At 39.3% G+C, this 24,062-nt stretch overlaps 1 protein-coding gene and 1 non-coding gene across 2 annotated transcripts in view; one reads left to right on the forward strand and one right to left on the reverse strand.

The window, feature by feature from the left end:
* Positions 1-24,062, reverse strand: part of LOC114504532 (ATP-binding cassette sub-family A member 3-like) — a 244,777-nt gene that overhangs the window by 60,618 nt on the left and 160,097 nt on the right. Inside the window, exons 19-20 of the mRNA XM_028522197.2 lie at positions 11,278-11,524; positions 10,927-11,131 (exon numbers count right to left, since the gene is read on the reverse strand). Coding sequence (XP_028377998.1) covers positions 10,927-11,131; positions 11,278-11,524 — 452 coding nt within the window. The remainder of the gene's footprint in view (positions 1-10,926; positions 11,132-11,277; positions 11,525-24,062) is intronic.
* On the forward strand, positions 17,381-17,451 carry LOC114514330. Its single transcript, XR_003686033.1, has one exon. It is a non-coding gene; the product is annotated as a small nucleolar RNA SNORD56 (small nucleolar RNA).

The following is a 24,062-nucleotide window of genomic DNA, read 5'->3' on the forward strand; positions in this document are numbered from 1 at the left end:
CAATAAACCCAGAGAGTCACAATAAATAAATTAAGGCATCTGAGGCTAACAAGAAGAGTCTCACAAAACATGGGGAGACAAAGAAACAATCCCCAAATGAGAGGAAACGAGGAAGCCTCAGAAAGAATGCTAAATGAAATAAAGGCAACTCAACTATCACATATTGAGTTCAAAGCAATGACTGTCAGGAAGCTCAATGAGCTCAGTGAATTACCAGAAACTACACTGAAACTACAATGAACTCACTGCAAACTATATCAATATGAAAAAGGAAACAAAGTATCAACAAGGGCCAAGAGGAAATGAAGAATACAATTTCTGAACTGAAGAACACAGTAGAAGGAATGAAAAAGAGGACTGATGAAGTGGAAGTTCAGATCAATGAACTGGAGACAAAGTAGAAAAAAACACTGGGAAAGGGCAAGAAAAGAAAAAGAGGCTCAGAAAGAATGAAGAGGGATTAAGGTAAATGCAGGATAAAATGAAATGTAATAATATCCATATAATACAAATACCAGAAGGAGAAGAAGAGCAAGGGAGAGAAAACCTGTTTGAAAAAGTAATAATGGAAAACTTCCCTAATGTGATGAGAGAAAAAGACACAGAAATCCAGGAGTCCCAATCAAGAGGAACCCAAAGAGGCCCACTTCAAGACACATCATAATTAGAATGGCAAAATTCCAAGACAAAGAGAGAATCTTAAAAGCAGCAAGGGAAAAACAAGAAGTAACATACAAGGAAGCCCCAATAAGGTTAGCAGCTGACTTCTCAATGGAAACACTCCAAGCCAGAAGAGAATGGTAAGAAATATTCCAAGCAATGAGAACCAGAGGACTGCAACCAAGGCTACTTTACCCAGCAAGGCTTTCAATCAAGATAGAAGGCCAAATAAGGAGCTTCCCAGACAAAAGAATTCTAAAAGAATACACCTCTGCCAAACCAGCTGTGCAAGAGATGCTAAAGGCACTGCTTTAAGGGAAGGAAGGAAAAGAGAGAGAGAGAGAGAGGAACACAGGTATGGAACAATGGCAATGAATAAGTACCTATCAATAATAACCTTAATCATAAATGGAATAAATTCTCCAATCAAAAGACATAGAATAGTGCAATAGATAAGAAAGCATGAACCACACATATACTGCCTTCAAGAGACCCACCTCAGAACAAAAGACCTACACAGGCTGAAAGTGAAGGGCTGGAAACAAATTTCCCAAGCAAACAGACAGGAAAAAAAAGCCAGGGTAGCAATACTCTTATCAGACAAAACAGACTTCAAAAAAGGGCCATAAAGAGAGATCCATAGGGGGGAGAAAACTGTACTTGAACAATGATTAAAATAAAAAAAAATAAAAAAAAGAGAGAGATCCAGAAGGTCACTTCATAATAATCAAAGGAAGAATCCGACAAGAAGACATAAACATTGTAAATATATATGCACCCAACATAGGAGCACCTAAATATATAAAGAAAATCTTGGAGGACTTCGGGAAAGATATTGCCAGCAACACTATTATAATAGATTATTTTAACACCCCACTGTCAAAAGTGGACAGATCTTCCAAACAAAATGTCAACAAAGATATTGTAGCATTAAACAATGCCCTAGAGGAAATGGACTTAACTGATATATATTGAGCCCTCTATCCCAAAGAAGCTAAATACACATTTTTTTTTTCAAATGCACATGCAACATTTTCAAAGATAGACCACATGATAGGACACAAAACAAGCCTCAACAAATTCAAGAAAATTGAAAACATACCAAGCATTCTCTGACCACAAGGGACTGAAATTAGAAACCAACCCCAAGGAAAATAACCCAAAACAACCAAAATCATGGAGATTGAATAGCATGTTATTAAGCAATGAGTGGGTCAAGAATGAAATTAGGGAAGACATGAAAATGTTTCTGGAAACAAATGAAAATGAACTCACAACAAGTTAAAACTTATGGGACACAGCAAAGGCAGTCCTAAGAGGGAAGTTCATAGTGATACAGGCCTACCTAAAAAAGAAACATTTCAAGCAAACAACCCAACCCTAAACCTACAAGAACTCGAGGAACAACAACAAAGACAGCCCAGAGCAAGTAGAATAAAGGAAATAACCAAGATTAGAGCAGAGTTATAAGATATAGAGACTAAAAGCACAATTCTAAGGATCAGTGACTCCAGGGGGTGGTTCTTTGAAAAAGATAAACAAAATTGACAAGCCTTTAAGCAGGCTCATCAAGAAAAGAGGAGAAAGGATCCAAATAAACACAACCAGAAAGGAAAGAGGAGAGATTACAACTGATACCACAGAAATACAAAGGATTGTAAGAAATTACTACAAAGAACTGTATGCCAAGAAATTTGAAAACCTAGGCAAAATGGACAAATTTCTAAAAAAATATAACATACCAAAACTCAATGAAGAAGAAGCAGAAAGCTTGAACTGTCCACTAACAGCTGATGAAATTGAAGCAGTAGTCAAAACACTCCTGAAGCACAAAAGCCATGAACCACATGGTTTCACAGGAGAATTCTCTAAGCATTTAAGGAAGAGCTCATCCCTATCCTTAACAGATTATTTCAAAAAAATCCAAAATGATGGAAGACTCCCAAGCTTTTTTTTTTATGAAGCCAGCATCATCCTAATCCCTAAACTAGATAAAGACACAACAAAGAAAGAAAACTTCAGGCCAATATCACTCATGAATATAGACACTAAAATCCTCAACAAAATATTGGCAAACCACATGCAGCAACACATTAAAAATCATACACCATGATCAAGTAGGATTCATCCCAGGATGTAAGCATGGTACAATACTTGCGAATCAATAAACATAATATATCACATAAACAAAAGGAAACATAAAAGTCACATGATTATATCAATAGATGCAGAAAAATCATTTGATAAGGTACAGCAGCCATTTATGCTAAAAACACTCAGCAAAGTGGGAATAGAGGGAGCATTCCTCCACATAATAAAGGTCATATATGAGAGACCTACAGCCAACATCATACTCAGTGGGCCAAAACTAAAATCTTTTCCACTAAGATCAGGAACAAGACAAGGCTGTCCACTTTCACCACTTCTATTCAACATAGAATTGGAAGTCCTAGCCACAGTAGCTAGGAATCCCAATCCAAATTGGAAAGCAGGAAACAAAACTGTCATTGTTTGCAGATGACATGATAGTGTACATAGAAAATCCTATAGACTTTGGCAAAAAACTGCTCAAACTAATAAATAAATTTGGCAAAACAGTGGGATACAGAGTCCATATCTAGAAGTCAAAGGCATTTTTGTATACCAACAATGAAACATCAGAAGCAGAAATCAAGAAAAAATCCCATTTGATATAGCAACAAAATAAAATAATATACCTGGGAATAAATGTAACCAAGGAGGTAGAAGACATGTACTCAGAAAACTACACAACACCAAAGAAAGAAATCAAGGAAAATACAATCAAGTGGAAAAATATACCATGTTCATGGATTGGAAGAATTAAAATTATCAAAATGTCCATATTACCCAAAGTAATTTACAGACTCAATGCAATACCTATTAAAGTACCAATAGCATATTTCACAGACATACAAGAAACACTTCAAAAATTTATGTGGAACCATAAATAACCCTAAATAGCTGCTGAAATTTTGAAAAAGAAGAGCGAAGTAGGAAGGATAACAATACCTGATACTAAAATGCATTACAAGGCCACTGTAGTAAAAACAGCCCGGTACTGGTGTAAAAACCAGCACATGGACCAATGGAACAGAACAGAGAGCCCAGAGATAAACCCAAGTCTCTACGGTCAACTAATATTTGACAGAGGGGGCAGCAACATAAAATGGGGTCAAAATAGCCTCTTCAACAAATGGTGTTGGAACATCTGGACGGCTCCATGCAAAAAAATGAAACTCGAGCACCAACTTACACTATACACAAAAATAAATTCAAGGTGGATAAAATATTTAAATACAAGTCATGACACCATTAAAGTCCTAGAGGAGAACAAAGGAAGAAAAATGTCAGATATTTCACCCAGCAATATTTTCACTGATATGTTTCCTAGAGCAAGGGACATAAAAGAAAGAATAAACAATGGGATTTCATCAAAATAAAAAGCTTCTGCCCAGCTAAAGAAAACAGTATTAAAATAAAAAGAGAACCAACCGTATGGGAAAACATATTTGCCAATGATACCTCAGACTAAGGTTTTAATCTCCAAAATATATAAAGAACTGGCACAACTTCACTCTAACAAGCAACCCAATTAAGAAATGAGCAAAGGACTTGAACAGACATTTCCCCAAGGACGATATACAAGGGTCCAAAGACATATGAAAAGATGCCTAGTATGGCTAGCTATCAGAGAGATGCAAGTTAAAACCACAACGAGATACCACTTCACACTAGTCAGAATGGTCATTGTAAACAAATCAACAAACAGCAAGTGTTGGAGAGGTTGTGGAGAAAACGGAACCCTCGTGCACTGTTGGTGGGATTGCACTGGTGCAACCACTATGGAAAACAGTACGGAATTTCCTCAGAAAACTAAAAATGGAACTGCCTTTTGACCCGGCAATTCCACTGCTAGGATTATATCCTAAGAACCCTGAAACACCAGTCCCAAAGAACCTATGCACACCCATGTTCATAGCAGCATGATTTACAATAGCTAAGTGCTGGAAGCAACCTAAGAGCCCATCATTAAATGAATTGATCAAAAAACTGTGGTACATATACACAATGGAATTCTATGCAGCAGAAAGAAAAAAGGAGCTCCTACCCTTTGCAACAGCATGGATGGTACTGGAGAGCATTATGGTAACTGACATAAGCAGGCTGTGAAAGACAAATAGCGTATGAACTCACCTTTAACAGGAATCTAATCAACAAAAGAAACAAGCAAACAAAATATAACTAAAGACACTGAAATTGAGAACAGGCTGACAGTGACCAGAGGAGAGAAGGGAGGGAATTTCAGGGGAAAAGGGGAAGGGTTTACAGGAACAAGTATAAAGGACACATGGACAATATCAAGGGGGGGTTCAAATGGGAGGGAGGTGGGGAAAGCTTGGGGGTGGGATGGGATGGGGGCAAAAGGCAGAAAACTGTAGTTGAACAACAATTAAAATAAAAAATGAGAAGAAAAAAATACAGTATATACTTAACTTCATATCATCAGTTAATGTGTATCAAAAGTAGCATTTGGACTGACCAGAAGTGAGAGGAGAGGGGACAAAGAGGAAAAGGATGAAGGGTTTACAGGAACAATTATACAGGACATATGGACAACAACAATGGGCGAGGAAATGGGGGAGGGAGATGGGAAGAGCTGGGGTGGTAGGGAGGGGTGAGGGGAAAAGGAAGAAAACTGTAATTGAAAAACAATTAAAAAAAGAAACAGTAGTGTTTCAAATCAGTGGGAAAAGATTGGCTTTGAAAAAATATGGTAGAACAATAGGATAACTATTTAGGAAAAAGTTAATCTTTACTTTGTTCTTAGAAATCTTAGTTAATCTTTACTTTGTTCTTTGTACTCTACTTAGAAATAGGTTCAAGAATTACCAGGAAACAGTTGGATGCAAGAACTAAGAGAAAAGAGATAGAAGTTTGGGCTTCCCAGAGAAACCTGGTATTCCCAAAGTAGCACCAATTAAAACCAGAGAGAGGAGAAGATTGCAATAAAGCAAAGGGATATAGCAAATATAGGAACTGTGTTTAGAAAAGAGTTATAGGTATAATATGGATTTATGAAAATTACTGGAATAATATTGATAAGAAGCCTACTAAGTTTTTAAAATTTTTGTACTTCTGGAGATATAAAAATCCTAGAAAAGCTCAAGATTTAAAATGACTCTTGGAGACTTCCAGCCAAGATGATGGCATAGGTAGATATACTGTACCTGCTCTCACACCCAAAAGGACAACAGGAAACTTAAAAACAAAAAACAACCAGAATGGACAGAAAATCCAACTGTATGGAAGTCTGACAACCAAGGAGTTAAAGAAGAAATATTCATCCAAACTGGTAGGAGGAGCAGAGACATGCAGCCAGATGGAGAGAACTTGCAGAAAGGCAGCGGTTAGAGGACTAGGGTGGGCATGGTGGTGGTTGGAGGACCTGACAAGGCAGTGGCTGGTGGATCAGGTGGTCCCATATTCGCCTATAGATAAACTGGGAGGAACAACTGGGGAGCGAGACAGACCACACAACCCAGGTTTCCAGTGTGGGGAAACAAAGCCTCAAAGCCTCTGGCTGAAAACACCTGTGGGGGTTGAGGTGGCAGAATAAAATGCCCAGCCTCACAGGAAAGTTCCTGGGAGAGACCCACAGGGTCCTAGAATGTACACAAACCAACCCACCCCGGAATCAGCACCAGAAAAGTGCAACTTGAATGTGGGTAGCAGGGGAAATGACTGAAAACTGGAAGAGAGCAGAGCAAGCTGCACTGTTCCCTCTTGGACCCCTCCCTTCCATAGAATATCACAAGGCAGCAACGTGAGTTGCCCCAGCCTGGTGAACACTTAAGGCTCTGCCCCTTACTATGTAACAGTTGTGCTGAGACAAAAAAAAAAAAAAAAGCCCAAATGAAAGAACAATTCAAAGCTCCAGAAAAAATACAACTAAGCAACGAATACATAGCCAACCTATCATATACACAGTTCAAAACACTGGTTATCAGGATGCTCCAGGAACTCACTGGGTACTTCAACAGCATAAAAAAGACCCAGGCAGCAGTGAAGTTTGCATTATGTAAAATAAAGAAATATCTACAGGGAACCAACAGTGATGGGAAGGAAACCAGGACTCAAACAAATGGTTTGGAGCAGAAGGAAGAAAGAAGCATTCAACCAGAACAGAATGAAGAAACAAGAATTCAAAAAGATGAGGAGAGGCTTAGGAACCTCCAGGACATCTTCAAACATTCCAACATCCGAATCATAGGGGTACCAGAAGAAGAAGAGAAACAGCAAGAAATTGAAAATTTATTTGAAAAAATAACAAAGGAGACCTTTCTCAATCTAGCAAAGGAAATAGACTTCCAGGAAGTCCAGGAAGCTCAGAGAGTCCCAAAGAAGTTGGACCCAAGGAGGAACACACCAAGGTACATCAAAATTACATTACCCAAGATTAAAGATAAGGAGAGAATCTTAAAAGCATCAAGAGAAAAGGAGAGAGTTACTTACAAAGGAGTTTCCATAAGACTCTCAGTTGATTTCTCAAAAGAAACCTTGCAGGCAAGAAGGGGCTGGAAAGAAGTATTCCAAGTCATGAAAGGCAAAAACCTACATCCAAGATTACTCTGTCCAGCAAAGCTTTCATTTAGCATGGAAGGGCAGATAAAGTGCTTCCCAGAAAAGGTCAAGTTAAAGAAGTTCATCATCACCAAGACCTTATGTTATGGAATGTTAAAGGGACTTATCTAAGAAAAAGAAGATAAAAAATATGAACAGTAAAACGACAACAAACTTACAGCTATTAACAATGGAACCTAAAAAAATAAAAACAAAAACAAAGTAAGTAAACAACTAGAACAGAAACAGAATCACAGAAATGGAGATGACATGGAGTCTTATTAGTGGGGGAGTAGGAGGGGGCGAGAAGGGGAAAAGGTACGGAGGATAAGTAGCGTAAACGGTAGGTAGAAAATAGACAGGGGGAGGTTAAGAATAGTGTAGGGAAGGTACAAGCCAAAAAACTTATATGTATGACCCATGGACACAAACTAAAGAGGGGGAATGAAGGTGGGAGGGGGTGTGCAGGGGAGGGGAATAAATGGGGGAGTGGGACAACTGTAATAGCATAATCAATAAAATATATTTAAAAAAATGAAAAAAAAAAAGAATGACCTGGAAACAGCAAGCAATGACACTCAAAGTAAGCTATGCCTAATGCATAATGGCCTGATTGGGGTAGAGGGAGATCCCTGATGAATTTCTTGATCTGGGCTGTACAATGATGAAAGTAGTGTATATAAGGCTTATTAGAGAAATAGGAGGTCTGTCCAGAAGGTATCCAGCCATGTAATATAAAAAATAGAGACATGTATTGATGAAGATACAAGATACAAGACAATGATGCCTCAGTCTTCTTCAAAGTAGTCACCTTGGGACCTTACCCTGTTCTCCCAATTGCCATCAGCTGCCCTGTAGTATTTTCTTGGATGTCACTGACAGTATGAAATCTTCCCTTTCAAACATGATTTTAGTTTTGGGAAAAGCCAGAAGTTGCAGGGCACGAAATCTGGGCTCTATGTGTGGTTGTAGGGGCATGGTGAGTCATCTGTGTGTTTTGATGTTTCACCAAAAAACTGCATGAACACGTGATGCATGAGCAGGTGTGTTTATTATGATGAAGCTGCCAATCAACCAGTTTTCCATAGCTGAGGCCCTCTGAGTCATCTGAATAGTTTCTGTGGAAGAATGTTCAAGCTTAACACAATTTTTAATGTAGATTTTTTGTCTACTTGCTCAGTTATTTTGAATGCAATGGCCACACAGTACACACGCTCACTCAATGGCTCCTATTGACTAGTACAGTGAAGTCATTATTATTCATACATGCACAATTCTAATCACTTCCCTTGGCTGGCAGGATACATTGATATTGCAAAAACTGTTCTCATTATATTAACAATGCTGGTCTTTTTCCAGACAGACCTCATATCTCTGAAGTGATATTGACTTAGCTATCTAAGCCCTTGGTGAGGCCAGTATTAAATAAGTCCTTTTCTACATTTCCCATGCTGTATCTATGCCTAAAACACAGACTTGCTTACAGCTGGAGCTCAATGTTTGTTGAATAAATAATTATACATTTTCAGGAAGGCAGGACTTTCAAATGTGTTCCATGGGACATCTAGAGGTAATGAAAACAGACATACAGATTGCATGAGAGGGAAGCCTCACCAGGCAGCATCTCTGAAAACATAACTCATGAGAAAATTTACTTGTTCTTTTCTTCCAAGTCTTCATGCATGGGTTTGGTCACAGTGGGAAAAGGAAGAGGACTTTAGTAACCCCCACTTTGAATCTCCTGGAATGACAGGAGATTCAATTTAGCTAGAAGGGCAGATAAAGTGCTTCCCAGACAGTGTTGGGGCAGTTAGTTCATCAAGGGTTGGAGCCAGGAACATAGTTAGCTTAATCCTTTTCTCTGACATATGAGCAGTAAGGTGACCTTCTTTGTAAACCTGATAGGCATAGAAAGGGTGAAACAGGAATTCTGGATGCTAGGCAAAAATGACAGAATCTTGTCTTCTCTTGTTGGGCCCAAGAATGAGTACAGTTGGTATTTCACAGAACCAGAGCAGGATGAAAGTGTGTCCCATTGTAAACCAGGGGATATCAAAGTCAGAAAAGTAGGCAAAGTTAAGAATCCATATGAAGCACCCAGTCTGAGAATCATTAAGGGGAATTTTGGGTGGAGGGGAAAGAGAGAGGGAGAAACAGAAAGAGAGAGAGAGAGGGGGGCGGATTAAAGAGTAGCAGGAATAGAATAAGATGTTAAGGCAGAGGGAACTACAAATATGAGAGCAGAAATAACTTTAACTTACATCATCAAGGGTGACTTTGAATGTATAAATGACAACAAGCTTTGGAGCAACCCCAGCCAAGCCTCTGAAATTGTACTGAGTGAAATTAGATAGGTAATTTATTTCTGTGAACCTCAGTTTCCTTGCTTATAAGTACATGTGATAAATTAACATCACTTCAGGTAATTGTATTATTGAATGATATAACACATGAAAACATATGACAGGTAACTTTTCTCATGAGCTAAAAATGGCAATATTGGTAAAAGTATTAATAATGGATGGTCACAAGTTTTGTTATGGTTGTAGGAGCCAAGTTGACTCAAAGTTTCTCCTTTTTACTGCAACAACTAATCCTATCATTCCATGGTATAGTTTGTATTGGGAATTAGTAGTTCATACATTATAGTGACAGCTTGCATGCTATTTTATAATATCTATTTTGTTTCTATGTTCATTGCTAAACAGTGAACTATTTGAGGAATGAGATATCCTATTCACATTTAAGTCCCTAGTACATCCTGTACATAAAGAAGTTTTACCTCTTTACCCTTGTTTACCATTTGCTCTACATCTTCCTCACCCTGAATTATACCAAATTCACTAATGAGCAAAGTCATTACATTAAAAGATGATGTACTATCCTTACGTGTTCACTCTTTCTCTTTATTTTTATTGTTGACACTATTACGGATGACCTCATTTTCTTCCATTTCTCTCCTTTCAGCCCTAGTCCCTTCCTTCTCTTTGGCCAGCACCACAGTGTTGTTTGTGTCCATGGATTATACACATATGTTTCTTGGCTAATTCCTTCACCTTTTTTCATCCAGTATCTCCTCCAGCTTCATTTTGTGCCACTTCTTCATTGTCAAAAAATAAGGAGTCTTAATCAATACTACTTTTTTTCTTTTCAGACCTAGCCATATTGGATTTGTGGTATGAAAGTGTGTGTGGAATGGTGTTGAATAGCAATAGGAAGCTTGACTTAGTTTTTGGTTCTACACTGTTTGCTACAGTACAAATTTACCTGAGGGCACAGCTTTGGAAATTAGTGGATGGTGGCTTATTTATATGGGTAGTGAGGAACAAGTGAAAAATAATAGCCCATAGTCCTTTAGTGTTTTGAGTCAGGGAACAATGTTGAGAAATACATGGGAAGCCAATTCAAGAGAGACTTTTTAAAGAAAAACATTTTCTCCAACTGAAAGAATATGAGTCAGAACACTTCCACAAATGGCTTCCACAATATATTCTCTGGCATAATAAGCCAAAATAGTTTAAAAATTTTTTACAAGTTTTATTTTAGTGTACACTTAGTTGAATAGGAATTTCTAGTGGGTGACATAAGAAAATTAGTTTTCATGTAACTTTGGCTAGCACTCACCAGTAATAAGCAGCAGGAAATGGAGAAGAAGATGAGATCCCACAGCAAAGCAGAGAGCCAGTAAATAAGTACATAGACTCCACTCACAAACTGGATGTGCTTTGCCTTAGTGGTTCTCTCAGTCACTGTCTGGGGGCCAAAGCTACCAACTACAGCAGCCATGCCAAAAGCCAAACATAATACTATCTGCAATCCATTTTCAGGCCTACAAAAGATGAAATAAAAAAATTAAACAAACAACAAAAGAAAAGTAGAAAATGATGAATTCAGTGGCTATTTTCTAATGCATATGCCCAAAATATAAGGGGATATATTAAGTTTCACTTTTGGTAAAAGGAAAATCATACATACACTGTATGAGACTCATAAAGAGGGAGAGGCTGAGGTTTGTTGGAGACTTTAATGGAAGCACTGGGGCCGGAAAGTGACATAAAGAGAATGTTGTCTAACACTGCCAGGGATGTTGGAGCTGAATGGTATGCCTCATTATTGAATAAAATAGTAAATACTGTTTTGTTTTTCTCAACCTCAATTGAAAGTGCAATAATTGAGAAGTCACGGCACGTTTTATTTTCCAATATGTAATTTGTTACATTACCTAGAAAAAAAGAAAGAAATTGGTCAGTGAGTCAACATATAATAATGCAGCTACTATATATATTGGAGAAGAAAGACCAAATATATTTTTCTTGTTATCTCCTCTCTTTCCAACTTATTATAATGGCTATTTAAAATATTTACCTTTATCCTCAATAATTTTACCCCATCATTACTTTCTACAATCTCACATTATATTCTACAACTTGAAAAAACAGTAGGATTCCAAGATGGCTGCAGAGTAGTTGGAAGCTACACTCACCTGATCCTGGCCCCAAAGCAGATTTGCAGCTAACTTATAGAGCAATCAACCTGAATAGCCAACTGAAGACTAGCTGAAGTGAAATATTACAACCAAGGATTTACAGAAGAAGCTACTTAGAGACAGATAAGAAGGGCAGAGATGCAGAAAGGGCTGGACTTTGCACCTGTGAGTGGTGGCTGAGAAGCCATAAAAATATCTTGACTGCAAAAACTCCCTTCTCCAGGGAGTCTCAACCCCCTGCAGAGATCCCTAACCCAGAGAAACAGAGGTAGAAAAAGGAGCCTACACAGCATCTGGTAGTGAAAATAGTGGGGCTTCAGTCCACCTGGGAGAGAAGGGAGTCTACTGAAGACTCACATGTCACCTTCCTAGGGGTAAGCACTCCTATTATTATGGCAACAGCCTGGGTAGTGAACTGTGCAGTCCTTCAACTGCTGTTGAGGTCAGTCATGCAGTAGGGTCTTCTGGATGAACCCAGAAGTGAAATTTGGGGTGCTCTTTTTATGGGAAGGCTCTTAGTGGAAATTCAGAAAGTGACTGAATTCTGTGGCTTTAGAAAGGAGACCAGTATCCTTAGCCTTGAGTGCACAGCCACTGCTTTCCCCACCCATTGAATCACTTGGGCAGCCCCATCATGCTAAGTTCAGTCCTGCAGGAGAATCAGAGTGCTTTACAGGTCTGGGACTTTCATACCGTGTCTCATCGGGGGCTTTTGTCTGGGAATCAGATGGGTGTGTGCTGGGTTGTATGGCTAAATCATGGTGGGGGTCACTCCTATCTCCCTTATGAGTTCAGTCATCACAGTCCTGAGAACAGAAAAAAAGGACCTGACCAATCCCTACAAGCTTGCAGGTACTACCCACAATGGGAGGCTATTTGGTTCTGCTCTTCCAACTCCCATTTACTGCAGCCTGCTGAGTTAGTTCTGTGGGGAGAGGAAGAGTTGTATGGGACTAGACATTCAGCATGTTAGTCACTTGAAGGCTATTGTCTGGGGCCAAGAAACAGTGAGCCCCTCCTGGGAGAGCTAGATTTGGAGACTCTGGCAAAGCCTGAGTGGTTTGGCTCTGCATAGGGGCCACTTTCCTTTCACTGAATGCCTGACTGTGTGACCCCCCCAAGTACAATGCACTCTAGCCCCATCCTCCAAACCTCTATTGTTCCATCCTACTGAGCTTACCTCTGGAAGAGTCTGTGAGTCACAGACAGCCTGGAACCACTCTATAGTCTTTTTGGACGGCTCTGGAGGAAGACCAGGCAACCTCAGGGTGAATCAGGGGAGCAAACAGGTGAAGGCAGATCTCAGAGAGCCTCAGACCTTTTACAGATCTTCCCCAGCTCTAAGCAGGACTAAGCAAACCCTTGTACATGAATTGACTCCTCCCATGCACATACAGGCCCAGTAGATACAGCCACAAAATAGTGAATAGCATGGCAGCTCCAGACAGGTAGCTCAAGGCTTGTTACACACAATGTCTGACATTGACCTGTACATAAGCCCCATCCAAGTGGACCCAGAAACAACACAACCAGTGGTGGGATTCAGACCACACCAGAGCCTGACCCAACTAAACATACAAGTGGTACATGCAAGGGGGGATTTTAGCAGGAACCAGACATTGCTGACAACAACTTAGCCCTTGGAGGGGGGTAGTCCCTGCACAGCAACTTATACACAGCAATCAAGGTTTATCCTTATAGTCAGCCAGCCTGAAAGGTTAACAGCACCCACAAAAGGGCCAACAGCATTCAAGACTCAACTACAATAACAGGCTGCACATAACCCACAGAAACATTCATGGAGCACAAAGCTCAGGTGATCTGGAAGATTGTGCCACTGAGTCCAACTAGACACCTTCATCAAAAGGCTATCATAATAGAGATCCAAGATGGTGGAGGAGTAAGTGGAAGCAACACTAACCTCCTCCCAGGACCAATCTGGAATTATAACTAAATTGTAGAGAAATCATCTTGAATAACTAACAGAAAATTACCTTGAGAGAAGCCTTATAATCATGGTCAAAAAGAAGAAAACACTTCACCAAAATATGACTAGTAGCGAGAATGAAGGAGATGTGTGAGGGCTACTTGGACTCCTATGGGTGGCAGATAAAGTGCTGGAGAAATATTTCAGCAGCCAGAAGTTTCCCCCTGAGTGTGGGGTCTAGACCTCAGGCTGGGCTTCCCAGCCTACAGCACCAGAGTCAGAAAGGAACCTAGAAAACATCTAGCTTTTAAAAGTAGCAAAGGTTCTATTTGCCAGGGAGAGATGGCTGGAGATGAAGAGAGACTTTTAAAAGGCCAAAACACAAAATTTCATTTTCAGGCACTTACCCTGGGTTCCAGCCCCAGGAAGTACAGAGAGGACTAGAGATGCTTGGGGAGAGTCTGAGGTTGGTGGCTCTGGGGAGTGAACTGAAGGAACAGCCACCAGGATCCATGTGCTGAATCATTTCCCACACTGCAGAAGCCATCTTTCTCAGGCAGAACTCCATTCTGAATGGCATCAGCCTGAGGGAAGCAAGAGCTCCACCTGCAAGAATTACTCTGCTCTGCCTGTTGTGCTTAAGCCTGACTGCTGATTACAGACTGATTATGTTAACAACTGAACAGTTTAACAGATGATTAGTTTAACAGCAAAGGTAGAAAATACAAAGAAGCAGCCTAAATGGGAAGACAAAGAAACAGACCACAAATGAAAAAAGAATTTTCCAGAAGATCTAGATGAAATTGAGGTAAGCAATTTATCAGACAGAGAATTTAGAGTAATGATTATAAAGATACTCAACAGCATGAAAAGAAACATAGAAACCATAAAAGAAAGGACCAGTCAGGAATAAAAAATATAACATCTGAGATAAATAAAACACTGGAGGGAATAAAACGTAGGTCAGATGAAGCAGAGCATTGAATTAAATGTTTGGGAAGACAAGGCAACAAAACAAAACAATGAGGCAGAGCAGCAAAAAGAAAAAAAAATGAAGAGAGCTTAAGAAACATGTTGGACAACATGAAGCATAACAACATCCACATAATGGGAATACCAGAAAGAAAAGAGAGTGAGCAAGTAATTGAGAACATATTCAAATAAATAAAGACCCAAAACTTCTCTAATCCTGGTGAAAGAAAAAGTTGCACAAGTCCAGGAAGCTCACAGAGTCCCAAACAGGTTGGACCCAAAGAGTCCTATGACAAGACACATCATAATTAAAATGAGAAGGCTTAAAGATATGGAGAAAATCCTGAAAGTCACAAGAGACAAGCAGGTAGTTACTCACAAGAGAGCACAAGTTAGACTGTCATCTCATTACTCATTAGAAGAGTTTCAGGCCAGAGGTTCGGTCCAGGATGGAGACATAGGTAGATATGCTTTGCTTTCTCACACAACCAAAAGAATAATAACAACCAATTTAAAAACAACAATACAACCAGAACTGCCAGAAAATCAAACTGTGTGGGAATCTAACAACCAAGGACCTAAAGCAGATATATTCATCCAGACTGGCAGAAGGGGTGGAGATGTGAAGCTGGGATGGAGAGGGCATGTGACAAGGTGGTGGCTGGCAGACCAGGATGGGTGAGGCAGAGGCAATTGGATTGGGATGTCCCACTTTCTCACGTGGATGAGCCAGGAGAAAAAAGGGAGGATCAGGACAACTTGGAGTTTCAGAGGGGAAACTTAAGCCTCAAAACCTCTGGCTGTAAAAACCTGTTGGGGTTGCATTGGCAGGAGAACTCCCAGTTTCGCAGGAGAGTGTTGAAGAGGCCCATGGGATCAAAGAATGGACACAAGCTCACCCACCCAGGAATTGGCACCAGAAGGGCTCAATTTGCTTGTGGGTAGCAGGGGAAGTGACTGAAAGTAGGGTGAGAGTGAAGTAAGCTAGCAAGTGGCATTGTTCCTTCCTTGACACCTTACCCAAAACCAGCTCACAATGCAGTGAAGTAGGTTGCCCTGCCATGGTGAATACCTATGGCTCCACCTCTTACAGCTTTACAGGTGTACTGAGACAAAGAAATATGTCCCAAATGAAATACTAGTTCAAAACTACAGAAAAAGGAATAAATGATGAAGAAATAGCCAACCTATCAAGTGCAGAGTTCAAAACACTGATAATCAGGAAGCTCAGAGAAATGGTTGAGTATGGTTGCAAAATAAAGGAAGAAATGAAGGGTATACAAAGTGAAATAGAGGAAAAGATACAGGGAAACAACAGTGAAGGGAAGGAAACTGGGATGCAAATCAATGATTTGGAACAAAAGGAAGAAACAAACATTGAACTGGAACATAATGAAGAAACAAGAATTCAAAAAAATGAGGAGAGGCTTAGGAACCTCTGGGACAACTTTAAATGTTCCAACATCCAAATCATAGGGGTGCCAGAAGAAGAAAAGGAAGAGCAAGAAATTTAAAACTTATTTGAACAAATAATGAAGGAAAACTTCCCCTTTCTGTAGAAGGAACTAGATATTCAAGCCCAGGATGCTCTGAGTCCCAAACAAGTTGCATCCAAGAGGAAACACACCAAGGGACATCAAAATTATTCAGGATTAAAGATAAGAAGACAATCCTAAAAGCAGCAAGAGAAAAGAAGAGAGTTACGTACAAAGTAGGCCCATAAGACAATTAGCTGATTTCTCAAAAGATACTTTACAGGCAAGAAGAGACTGGAAAGATGTGTTCAAAGTCATGAAAGGCAAGGATGTACATCCAAGATTACTATATCCAGCAAAGCTGTAATTTAGAATGGAAGGGCAGATAAAGTGCTTCCCAGATGAGGCAAAGTTAAAGGAGTTCATCATCACCAAGCCCTTATTGTATGAAATGTTAAAGGATCTTACCTAAGAAAAAGAAAATCAAACCTATGAACAGTAAAATGACTACAAACTCATAACTATCAACAACTGAACCTAAAAAAAAACAAACAAAAACTAAGCAAAGTATAGTAGAAACAATCACAGAAATGGAGATTACATGGATGGTTATCACTGGGGATGAATAGGAGGAGAATGGAGGGAAAGGTACAGAGAATAAGAAGCGTAAATAGAGGGCATAAAATGGTGGTGAGGTAGGTGGGAGCAGAACACATTGCTTGTGCATGCACAGGGACACCTAGCCAATCTTCTGAAAAACATAGTGAACAGCTAACAGAATCTCAGCTTATATGAAGTTTGGAAACCAAAGATTGCAGAGGACAATTCAAAATAGATGGTAAGGAGATTGTGTAGGTCAATGGGAAGGTCCCTGGGACCTGCCCTGGGACTGTAGCTGCTTCAGGAGCTTTGGAGGAGAGCTGGGTCAGCAATGGTAACTTCTTAGTTTCCTCCTTTCCCAGAGCAGGGAAGCCAGTCCTGCACCAAGAGAGACCTAGATTCTTGAAGATGCTGGGAGTATAAAGATGCAGTGGGAGACACACAGAGGTGGTGTTTCCCCGCTGGGATGGTTGTTGCCAGCTGGGACAGTACCAGGGAAACTGGGGAGCTGGTGATACTTGGAGTGGGCTGCAACAGACTGTGCCCCAATTAGTCTTGGAACTGGTCAGAGAGTTGGGCTGTGTGAAAAGCCAGGTGCTTGTTAAGAATGGATGGCCACTACAATGATTATAACATTTTTTGTCAACAGCAGTTCACCTAGTGAGTGTTGAAACTTTGGGTATGAGAGAAACAAATAAACAACAACAAAAAAGGAATGGGTGGCTGCAACCAAGGGGAATTCACTTAAAAAAAAAAAAAAGGTTCTCAGCTGCCCTGCAAGGAACTCTTGGGCACCACAGCTGGGCCAGCGAAGAGGGAGGAGGAGGGGCATGATTTGCTACAAATTAGGGCACCTCATGGACTGATTAAAGTGAGGCATCATGGGTTTGAAGGGGTAGCAGTCCCCAGAGAGACTTAATAGGGGAAGCAAACCTCCCTGAAGGCACATTGCACACATAGCACCCAGGCCAGCAAAGAGGGAGGAGGGATGTGAGTTGTTCCCACTTGAAGCAACTCACAGACTATTCAAAGGAAGGCACAAAGTGGTGGATTAAAGGTGCTGCCCTAGTGAATATGGACAGTGGGGACCACACGATGCCCTGAGGGTTTGAGCTGGAGGCTGGACACCTGTGAATATTGTAGCCCAGACCTAGACCCCAAAGCAGAACCACAGGAAAGGAACAACAACAATGACAACAATACAATGAAGCCCAGCCCCCCTCTGCCTGCAACATACGGGAACACCAGCAGAGCCTACTTGGCAGGTTTAAAGTCAGCAGGAGGCTTTATTTTTTTTTTCTTCCAAGTGTAAGACAAAAGACCTTGAGCTGTGAAGGAACCAAAGACAGATCAGAGAGAAATCAGAAGGCTAATGCCAACAACTGAGACAAAATTCACTTCTCAGTCCTACAGAACTTGAATTTTATTTTTTACTTTTACAGTTTTCTTTTGTTTGTTTAATTTCACTGTTTGGTTTATTTTGTTCACCCTTTCATATTGCAATTTGATTTCCTTCATGTCACTTATATTTTAATAACACACTACTCTTGGTCTTTTACTTTCTATTATTTTTATTCAGATCATATATTTAATTTCATTTTATTGTTGTTCCAATACCTACAGAGCACCCTTCCCTGGCCTTGGTCCATTTCATTATCTTCCTGAGCTTTATTATGACTGTGGTTAACTTTATTCTCTCACACAGTATGTCAAGCGTCTATTCCTTACTCTCACTGTATCTCACCATCTAACCTAGCATAAGTGCTCTGCTTTCTGGAGTCAGCTCACATTCTTTTTCCCCTCTAATAAGGGTCTTATTTCTTTTTTACCTTTTATAAAAAGTGGATAGTTGGGTGAACTATCATGGTTATTTCTTTACCTCTCCAGAGGATCCCCTATCTGTTTTCTACTTGTTGGTACTTTAAATCTCACAAAATATTTTCCCACTGTCTTAATCCATTTTGCTTTTGCTGAGTCCCCAATCATGTACAAGATAAGGTGGGAGATGTGCATGCCAGAAAACTCACTGGAGGAGACAACCCACCAACAAAGGAGCCATGAACAGTTAAAACCCAAGAACAACAGGAGAGCCAACTCAAATGGAAGAAAGGACAACCCTAGAGCATCCAGGCAAGGAGATCAAAGAAACCACACCACTGAGTCCCACAGAACTCCTACCATAGAAGTTATCCACACAAAGACAGCTAGCAAAGCTGCTGTCTTTGCAAAAATAAACAAAAGTCCTCAACTAAAGTGGAGAAATAAAGAAAGAACACCCAATCTAAAGGAAGGAAAGACTCTTCACTAAAAGAGCTAAATGAAGTGGAGGCAAGCAAACTATCAGATATATGATAAAAATGGTTATAAGGATCCTCAAGAAACTCAAAGAAAACTACAAGGAATTGAGTAGGAAATACAACAGTATGAAAAAGGAAATAGAAACTATAAACAAGGTCCAGGAAGAAATGAAGAATGCAATTTCTGAAATAAAAAAAACATGCTAGAAGGAATTACAGGCAGAGGACTTAATGAAGCAGAGGACTTAATTAGTGAGCTGGAAGACAAAGTAGAAAGAAGTATGCAGGTAGAGCATCTGCACAAAAAAAAAGACTAAAAAAATATGAAGATAGCTTAAGGGAACTTCAGGACAATATGAAATGAAATGACATTCGAATCATAGGATATGAGAAGGAGAAGAAAAAGAACAAGGGATAGGAAACCTGTTTGAAGAAATAATGACAGAAAATTTCCCTAATGTGGAGAGGGGAAAAACCACACAAGCTCAGGAAGCACAGAGGATCTCAATCAAGATGAATCTAAAGATGTCTACTCCAAGGCACATCATAATTAAAATGCCTAGTTATGAGGACAAAGAGAGAATCTTAAAAGCAGCAAGGGAGAAACAAGAAGTAACATACAAAAGAGCTCTGATAAGGCTAGGAGCTGGCTTTTCAATAGGAAAACTGCAGGCCAGAAGGGAATGGCAAGAAATATTCCAAGTAATGAAAAACAAAGGCCTGCAACCAAGGCTCCTCTACCCAGCAAGACTATCAATTAAAATGTAAGGCAAAATAAGGAGTTTGCCAGACAAAAGAAGGCTGAAAGAATACACTTCCACCAAACCAGCCCTGCAAGATATGCTAAAGGAACTGCTATAAGAGGAAGAAAAAGAGTGAGAGAGAGAGGAACACAGCTAAAGGGGGGGGGGGAATGAATAAGTATTTATCAATAATAACCTTAAATGTTAATGGATTAAATGCTTCAATCAAAAGACACAGGGTAGCTGAATGGATAAAATAAAACATGACCTGCACATATACTGCCTACAAAAGACCCATTTCAGAAAAAAGAACTATGCAGCCTGAAAGTGAAGGGTTGGAAAAAATATTGCAAGGAAATATGGACAGGAAAAAAGTCTCTGGTAGCATTACTTATATCAGACAAAATATATTTCAAAACAAAGCCATAAAAAGAGACAATGAAAGACACTTCATAATACTCAAGGCAAGAACACACCAAGAAGACATAAACATTGTAAATATATATAATCAACATAAGAGCACACAAATACATCAGGAAAATCTTGGAAGATCTCAAGAAAGATATAGACAGCAACATACTAATACTAGGGGATTTTAACACTCCACTGTGAAAAATGGATAGATCTTCCAAACATAATATCAATAAAGATATTGTGGCATTGAACAATACCCTAGATAAAATGGACTTAAAAGATATGTATAGAACCTTTCATCCCAAAGAAGCAAAGAACACATTCTTTTCAGAAGCACATGGAACATTTTCAAGATAGACCACATGATAGGACACAAAACTAACCTCAACAAATTAAAGAAAATTGAAATCATATCAAGCATTTTCTCTGACCACAAGGGACTGAAACAAGAAACCAACCTCAAGAAAAACCTAAAAAGCACTCAAACTCATGGTGACTGAATACCATGCTATTAAACAATGAATGAGTTAAGAATGTGATCAAGGAAGACATCACAAAGTTTCTGGAAACAAATGAAAATGAACTCACAGCAACCCAAAACTTGTGGAGGACAGCAAAACTGGTCCTGAGAGAGAAGTTCATAGCAATACAGGCCTACCTAAAAAGATAGAAATATTTTAAATAAACAACCTAACCATACATCTACAAAAACTGGAGAAAAAACAAAAAACAGAACACAGAGAGGGTAGAATGAAGAAAGTAACCAAGATCAGAGCAGAATTAAATGACATAGAGACTAAAAGAACAATTCAAAGGATCAATAAACCCAGCAGCTCATTCTTTGAAAAGAAAATTGAGAAGCCTTTAAGCAGACTCATCAAGAAAAAAGACAGGGGGCCAAAATAAATGAAATCAGAAATTAAAGAGGAGAGATTACAACTGATACTACAGAAATACAAAGAATTGCAAGAAATTATTATGAACAATTACATGCCAAGAAATTTGAAAACCAGGATAAAATGACAAATTTCTAGAAAAATATAATCTTCCAAAACTGAATGTAGAAGAAGCAGAAAGCCTGAACAGACCAATAACAGCTGACAAAATCAAAGCAGTAATCAAAAACTTTGGGCACACAAAAGTCCTGGACAGGATGATTTCACAGGTGAATTTTTCAAAATCTTTAAGGAAGAGCCAACCTCTGTACTCCTCAGACTATTCCAAAGAATCCAAGAAGAGGGAAGTCTCCCAAACTCTTCTTATGAAGCCAGCATCATCCTAATCCCAAAACCATATAAAGACACAGCAAAGAAAGAAAACTAGAGGCCCATATCACTGATGAACAGAGATGCTAAAATCCTCAACAAAATATTGGCAAACCGAATCCAACAATACATTAAAACATTAATACACCATGTTTAAGTGGGATTCATTCCAGGAATGCAAGGATGGTACAATATTCACAAATCAATAAAGGTAATACATCACATAAACAAAAGTAAAGACAAAAAATCACATGATCACTTCAGTAGATGTACAAAAAGCATTTGATAAGGTACAGTGCCCATTTATGATAAAAACACCCAGCAAAGTTGGAGTAGAGGGAGCATACCTCAACATAATAAAGGCCATATACCAGAAAGCTACAGCCAACATCAGACTGAATGGACAAAATCTAAAAGCTTTCTCATTAAGGTCAGGAAGAAAATAAGGATGTCTGCTTTCACCACTTCTATTCAACGTAGTATTATAAGTCCTATCCACAGTGACTAGACAAGAAAATAAAATAAAAGGCATCCAAATTGGAAAAGAGGAAACAAAACTGTCATTGTTTGCAGATGATATGATATTGTACATAGAAAACTCTACAGACTCCACCAAAAAACTACCCAACCTAATAAGTGAATATGGCAAAACAGCAGGATTCAAGTTAATAATCAGAAGTCAAAGGCAAGCCCTGGCTGGTGTAGCTCAGTGGATTGAGCACGGGCTGTGAACCAAAGTGTCGCAGGTTCGATTCCCAGTCAGGGTACATGCCTGGGTTGCAGGCCATGAACCCCAGCAACCGCACACTGATGTTTCTCTCCCTCTCTCTCTCTCTCTCTCTCTCTTTCTCCCCCTCCCTTCCCTCTCTAAAAATAAATAAATAAAATCTTAAAAAAAGAAGTCAAAGGCATTTTTATACACCACCAACAAAATATCAGAATCAGAAATCAGTAAAAAAAAATCCCATTTGATACAGCAACAAGAAAAATAAAGTACCTAGGAGTAAACCTAACAAAGAAGGTAAATGACCTGTACTCAACTATACAACACGGAAAAGAAATTAAGGAAGACACAAATAAATGGAAGAACATATCGTGTTCATGATTGGGAAATTAACATAATTAAAATTTCCATACTACCCAAAGCAATGTATAGATTTTACATAATCCTTTTTCTTCCCCTTGTTCCCATCCACCCTGCAGTCCCTCCACCAGCATCCCTCCAACCCACTTACTTCATGTCAATGGGTCATAGATATAAGTTCATTGTCTTCTCCATTTCCTAAACTATTTTTAACCTCCCCTTTTCTATTCCATACCTATGATTTGTGCCTCTTATCCCCTGTACTTTTCCCCCAGTTCTCTCTTCTCCACCTTCCTACTGATCACCCTTCATGTGATCTCCATTTCTCTGGTTTTATTCCTGTTCTCGTTGTTTGCTTACTTTGCTTTTTTTTTTTTTTTTTTTTTTTGGTTCAGCTGTTGATAGTTATGAGTTTGTTGTCATTTTACTGTTCATAGTTTTTGATCTTCTTCTATTTCTTAGAGAAGATCCTTTAACATTTCATATAATAAGGGCTGGGTGATGATGAACTCCTTTAACTTGACCTTTTCTGGGAAGCACTTCATCTGCTCATCCATTCTAAATGATAGCTTTGCTGGGTAGAGTAATCTTGGATGAAGGTCCTTGCTTTTCATGACTTTGAATACTTCTTTCCAGCCCCTTCTTGCCTGTAAGGTTTCTTTTGAGAAATCAGATGATGGTCTTATGGGAATTCCTTTGTAGGTAGCTGTCTCCTCTCTTGCTGCTTTTAAGATTTTCTCCTTATCTTTAATCTTGGGTAATGTAATTACGATGTGCCTTTCTGTGTGCTTCTTGAGTCCAAGTTCTTTGGGACTCTCTGAGCTTCCTGGACTTCCTGGAAGTGTATTTCTTTTTGCAGATTAGGGAAGTTCTCTTTCCTTATGTTTTCTCATGTTTTCAATTTCTCATTCTTCCTCTTCTCCTTCTGGCACCCTTATGATTCGGGTGTTGGAATGTTTAAAGTTGTTCCAGAGGTTCCTAAGTCTCTCTTCAGTTTTTTGAATTCTTGTTTCTTCATTCTTTTCTGGTTGAAAGTGTTCTTCTTCCTTCTTCTCCAAACTGTTGATTTGTGTTCTGGTTTCTTTCCCTTCACTGTTGGTTCCCTGTGTATTTCTCTTTATTTTACTTTGCATACTGTTCACTTTTTTCCTGTATTTTGCAATCATCCTCAATCAATTATGTGAGCATTCTGGTTACCAGTGTTTTGAATTTTTCATTTGATAGGGTGGCTATCTCCTCATTGCTTAGGGTTTTTTTTCTGGAGTTTTGATCTGTTCTTTCATTTGGGCCATATTTCTTTGTCTTGGCACACCTGTTATATTGTGATGGGTGGAGCCTTATGTATTTACCAGTGTGCGTCTCCTCACTTCACTGCCTTGTGGCACAGTCTGAATGAATGTTTTTTCTTCTCTTGTTGGTGATCAGACTTCCATGGAGTTCAATTTTCTGGCAGTTCTGGTAGTTTTCTTGTTTTTAACTTGGTTGTCTTTCTTTTGA

Source organism: Phyllostomus discolor, chromosome 3 (genome assembly GCF_004126475.2).
Source record: "Phyllostomus discolor isolate MPI-MPIP mPhyDis1 chromosome 3, mPhyDis1.pri.v3, whole genome shotgun sequence".
NCBI lineage: Eukaryota > Metazoa > Chordata > Mammalia > Chiroptera > Phyllostomidae > Phyllostomus > Phyllostomus discolor.